The sequence below is a fragment of the Gossypium arboreum genome, chromosome 9 (assembly GCF_025698485.1).
Source record: "Gossypium arboreum isolate Shixiya-1 chromosome 9, ASM2569848v2, whole genome shotgun sequence".
Taxonomy (NCBI): Eukaryota; Viridiplantae; Streptophyta; class Magnoliopsida; order Malvales; family Malvaceae; genus Gossypium; species Gossypium arboreum.
This window is the reverse complement of record NC_069078.1, coordinates 80834959-80841032: the sequence shown is the minus strand read 5'-3', so window position 1 is coordinate 80841032 and position 6074 is coordinate 80834959. Positions and strand designations below refer to the sequence as shown.

General features: G+C 33.9%; 1 protein-coding gene across 1 annotated transcript; it reads left to right on the top strand.

The window, feature by feature from the left end:
* Positions 1–2291: 2291 nt before the first annotated feature.
* Positions 2292–5748, top strand: LOC108454025 (vacuolar cation/proton exchanger 3-like). The gene is made up of 12 exons (XM_053019503.1): positions 2292–2693; positions 2991–3058; positions 3166–3194; positions 3542–3738; positions 3886–4098; positions 4191–4322; positions 4423–4539; positions 4641–4694; positions 4801–4917; positions 5019–5109; positions 5193–5257; positions 5344–5748. Exons 1-11 carry the CDS (start codon positions 2430–2432, stop codon positions 5252–5254), a joined length of 1344 nt encoding a protein of 447 aa, XP_052875463.1. The 5' UTR covers positions 2292–2429; the 3' UTR covers positions 5255–5257; positions 5344–5748.
* Positions 5749–6074: the final 326 nt, after the last annotated feature.

Here is a 6074-nt window from a genome sequence, read left to right as displayed (position 1 = left end):
TGAGTACATGTCACATGTTCCATACTCTAGTGCGAGAGGATCTCTCATGTATGCTATGGTTTGTTCACGTCGATTTATCATATGCGGTCGGTGCGGTTAGCGAGATACATGGCGAATCTCGTAAAGAACACCGGAAAGCGATTCGATGGATTTTAAGATACTTACGAGGCACTACTAATGTTTGCTTACAGTTTGGAAGAACTAAAGATGGAGTTATAGGGTATGTTGATGCTGATTTTCTTTGGAGACCTTGATAGAAGAAGATCTCTCACAAAGTTACGTCTTTACAATCGGAGGTTGTGCAATTAGTTGGAAAGCCACTTTGCAAACTACGATCGCTTTGTCTACCACCTGAAGTGAGTACATGGCGATTCATCGAGGCTTGTAAAGAAGCTATTTGGTTGAAAGGACTATTTAGTGAACTCAATGAAGACCTTCAAATCAAGACAAGATTTTGTGACAATCAGTGCCATCTTTCTTACAAAAGATCAAATGTTTCATGAGAGAACAAAACACATTGATATTCGGTATCATTTTGTTCGTGATATTATTGCTCGTGGTGATATTGTTGTGAGCAAAATTAGCACTCATGAAAATCCTGCAGATATGATGACTAAGTCACTTCCTATAACCAAGTTTGAGCATTGCTTAGACTTGGTTGGTGTTCATTGTTGAAGTTAAACCCTTAAGGGGTTTTTGGAAGAGGTGAAGAACTTGTTTATTGAAAGTTCGAGATGAAGAACTTGTTCATTGAGAATTTGTGTCAAGGTGGAGATTGTTAGAATTAAGTGACCCAAATTCTTATTTAAATAAAATACGATGGAAAATAAAATAAAAGTAAAATCCATATAAAACTAGACTTCTTTTATTTTATTTTAGAATAAGGTTTTTAAACCTTATTAAACTCCATCTATTTTATATTGATTAGATAAGGTGTTTCAATCCTACTAGAATATGGCTTTGCAAGCCTATAAATAGACATAGTCTATTCCTCTTGTATTTGAGTAAAAATTTTTCGACATAGTGAATTTTCTTCTCCTCTGCCGTGGTTTTTTTTTCCGAAAGGGTTTCACGTAAAATTTATGTGTTCTTTATTTTTATTTATTTTATTCTATTTTATTTTCACATTAACCTATTTAAAAATTATCTTGCTTATATATACAGTAGAATGTATTCATAGAGAATTCTCCGCTTCAAATTTTTATATAATTTTAATTATATTTTAATTATTTATTAGATACCTATGAAAATTTTAATATGCATTTATTACAATAATTATGATTAAAATTATTTCTTTATTAATTAAAATTTTAATTATAAATATTTTTAAAAAAATTAAATATTATATCTGCTTTTTTTAATATAATGCCTAGAATTACTTGTAACCCTCTCAAACCAACTTATAAAAAGAGAATAATGCGCTCAACATACTCGAATCCAGGTCCTCTTACATTGGAAACAATGCTCATGCCAATCGAATTACTTGATCAAAAAATGTCAAATATTTTTTTAAACCAAATGACAAATGATTATGTTAGGTATAGATTGTTTAAGGTTAAACTGTAGTTATAGAATTTATGATTTAACATCCATACTTTATTGACATAATTTAATTCTTAGTTAACACTCGAAATAATTAAAATGATTAAGCTGAATTTTTATAAAATACACATTTTGAATTACTATTGGATATATATTCTTTTTGAAAATTGATGTTAACGTTTTAATCAAAATAATTAAAGATATTAAAAATATCAAATTACATCAAATTAAAATCTAAAAGGAGAAGAAGAAAGGAGAGCATGCCATTGTCTTGAGAGATTCCCTTGGAGCTTTTATAAATTCAGTATATAGATTACAGATTTATGGTACGTCTAAACAGAATTAACTATGTTTATTTACGACTTTGACACAATAATTAAATACCGCATCCATACAAAATCATTTGCAATACAATAATATATAGATATATTCCAATCATGCAACTGAAACATTCCCTTTTCTATGTTTAATATTCTAACCATGTCTTGCCTATATACAAATATAATATAATTATATACATGTTTTAACAATTAAAAATAAATTTATACGATAAATTTATAAAATCTTAAATTAATAATTTGATCTATGCTATGCTATGGGTAAAATTACATTTTAATTTTTATAAAAATATAAATAACTTAAAAATAATATAAAAGTAAAATTTCATAAAAATATATAATAAAGTATACCGAAATACATGAGGTAAAACTTGAATTGGTATGCAATCATTTAATTCTTTTTATATTATTTCTATGAAACTTCCTGGAAGCTGCATGGAGTGCTATTTATAACGGACCATGTCTTACACCCGAACTCATCAGATAGATAGCACGATCCTCAACGGTGTTTTGTGATTAAAAAAACGACCAAGATTGTGGCAAAACAAGATGGCTTCCCTGCATGAACCATGGCTAGTGGAGAACGGGTTGAAGGGATCTAGCAAGGAGATTCGCCATGGCAGGACTGCACACAACATGTCGTCTTCGTCATTGCGGAAAAAATCGGACCTGACGCTAGTTTCCAAGGTTCGGTATGCAATGCTTAGGCAGTTCCTCGCCAATCTTCAAGAGGTCATATTAGGGACCAAGCTCTCCGTTCTCTTCCCTGCAATTCCATTGGCCATTGTTGCTGAGTGTTATGGATTTGGAAGAGTGAGTTTCTTTGTTTCTTTAATCATTTATTTTATAACTTAGATTGACTTGAGTTGGACTCAATTCGCTTTGACTTATTTGCTACGAGATTTTCTGTGCTGGAAGACTTTGATGATGATCAAATCTTCAAATTATATAAAAGTAAAATATGAAACCATCAAAATTTATTCACTACTAATTTCTTTCAACTATTAATTAAGAAAATATGATTTGAATATTTCCACTTGAAAACAGAATTTATTGCCGTTTCTCAATTTGTGTGCTGACATTTATGATTTTGCTGTAAATAACTAACAGCCCTGGGTGTTTGCATTAAGTTTACTTGGACTTACACCATTGGCTGAACGAGTCAGCTTTCTCACCGAGTAAGGCATATTCATCTTCATTTGTGCTTTTATCCATCCTTATCTAGAATTTAACTAATTTGGCTAATCATGAACCCCTTTTGTTTCTTCTTTCTGTGTACTTGCAGGCAAATTGCTTATTACACTGGTCCAACAGGTAATTATCAACACACACATATATATATTACTTTAGTTTTCAAAAGGTTGGGTCAATTTATCTTTCTCCATGATTGCCAACTTTGCTACCTACCATATGTTTCTAGCAGATTCGACACTTGTGGGTCTAAACCAAAATCAACAAGAGAATCCCAAGTGTTTAAAAACCTAAAAACAGTTGTCAAATCCTATTTCTTATCTCTCTTTCCAAGCGTGAGTGTTTGGTGCAACATATGGTCACAAAATGAACATTTCAGCTTCCTAAGAATTAAAATTTCTTTTTGTATGAAGAATATGAAAAGGCTGTTGAACAATGGAATTAAATTAATACAATTTTCAATTTTACAGTGGGAGGGCTGTTGAATGCAACATGCGGGAATGCAACCGAGCTGATCATAGCAATTTTCGCACTAAGCCAACATAAAATAGATGTGGTCAAGTATTCCCTTCTGGGTTCAGTCCTATCGAACCTGCTTTTGGTTCTTGGAACCTCTCTCTTCTGTGGCGGTATTGCCAACATCGCAAGGGAACAAAAATACGATAGGGTAAGTTATTACGTGTCAAACTTTATGTGCAATATTTGTTTAAAAAATTACTACCACCACCTAAAAGTTATTTCATCACATGGTGGGAGTGGGATATCGATGTTTAACACGGCTAATTTGGGTGTCAAACACCGTTGAATTTGACAGAGACAAGCGGATGTGAACTCTCTCCTTCTTTTCCTTGGATTATTGTGCCATTCGCTGCCATTGTTGTTCCGTATGAGTGGAGCATCCGCTGCTCTCACAGCCGACCCAACGCTACAGTTGTCAAGAGCAAGCAGCATTGTCATGTTGATTGCATACGTATCATACATAGTCTTCCAACTATTCACTCACAGGCAGTTGTTTGAAGCTCCAGAGGTAGTTTTAGTTCATTAATCTTACATATTTACCTCCTAAAACCCAGTTTCTGCTAATTTTGGTGAATAACCCCTTGTGATGTCATTGATTAGGAAGCAGAAGGCGACGATGATGGAATATCAGAAGAAGAGCCAGTAATTGGATTTTGGAGTGGGTTTATATGGCTAGTTGGAATGACTGTTGTCATTTCTCTCCTCTCTGAATATGTTGTAGAAACTATTGAGGTAATTTTAATTAGTTTACTACCCTTGATAACCTGGTCTATTAATTTCTTTGTTATCAGCTTTATTATTTACAACTAAACTATGAGTAACTAAATTTCAGGATGCCTCGGATACTTGGGGAATTTCTGTAAGTTTCATCAGCATTATTCTGCTACCCATTGTTGGAAATGCAGCAGAACATGCAGGAGCTATCATTTTTGCTTTTAAAAATAAGCTGGTGAGTAAATCAAAGATCCCTGCCCTCTACCTTTCCCTCTAGACTGTTTTATAAGTAGAACAATATGTTGACAGAAATTTGGGACTGAACAAATATTGCAGGATATTTCTTTAGGTGTTGCATTAGGGTCTGCAACTCAGATTTCCATGTTTGTGGTACGAACTTAAAATAATTGAAGCCTTCATTGGCACATGCTGTATTTTACATTATATTTTGGAGCTTCTGATTTTAAAAGAAACCAACATTTCAATGTTGACTCAGGTCCCACTCTGCGTCCTTGTCTCTTGGATTATGGGCATTAACATGGATCTTAATTTCAATCTCCTTGAAACTGGCTCTCTCGCTCTATCCATTATTGCTGTTGCCTTCACTTTACAGGTAAGTTAACCGTTCTATTCAATTTTGCAAATAAAACATCTCGAGTATCATTCATTATTAACCAAATTGAGCCTAAAAATCTTGAATTATCAACCTTGTAGGATGGCACTTCTCACTACATGAAAGGCCTGGTTCTTCTACTGCTCTACATTGTTATTGGAGCTTGCTTTTTTGTATCCAAAACACCTCTAAGTAAGGATACTCGTACATCTTTAGCTCTCAACTATATCACCTACTTACACTATTATTTCCTCTAACTTACTTGTTCACCTCAGACCAAGTAAACATCACAAACTCGGGAGCTAAACTTGCTATTGACACAATCTTCAGAGCTTGATAAGTAAGTGCATTTCTTAAACAGCTTTTACAAGAATTGAATTTCTAATATTTACGGAAACTAACGATTAACCATGGGTTCAAATGCAGGCTTTGCCGTCTCGGGGGATGTCGTTACTCCACCCCCCCCCCCCCCCCTTTTGATGATGAAATGTTTGAAACTTGATCAGAGATTTCATGCATTTGTTATTCTTTCATATCTGGGGCCTGGCGGAAAGCTGACAATTTGCAGCTACTAGGCCGCATACAAGTTGTCATGCCTTCAAAGTTGAGATGGATACTATCTATAAGTATACCGTTGAAGCTGAAGAAGACAGGCTATACAATACACAGCACATTGTTCTGTCTGTGTCTACATCTCTCTTAGGTGTGTTTCTCAGTTATGCCCGTAATTAAGTAGTGGCAGCAAATGAGCTACACATTTGGTGGTTTGTTTCCCTCTTGTACTGCAGCTATCAAAATAAAATGAAATCGTTGTTGTTCTTTATTTGCCAATTTACCTAATTATTATTCCATTTAAATTTTCCTGAAGAATTCGTGTCAAATCAAGTTCATTGTTAGCTGCAAAGAAACTCAAACACAAGGCAATAGTTACAAGATCTAAATATTATTTTTCAGTAATTTATGAGTGTCTAAGGTTGATGATGATGATGAAAAGTCAAGCACGTAGGTAGGTGAGGAGAGAAGTATATGTACCTACTTTGTTGCAGCTAAATAATACGGGTGATTATGAATTTATGCTAATGAAACTGGGATGCAGCAAATTCATCGGGGCGCCACATGGTTTTTCTCCCCTTCTTACAAGATGATCATATTCATAG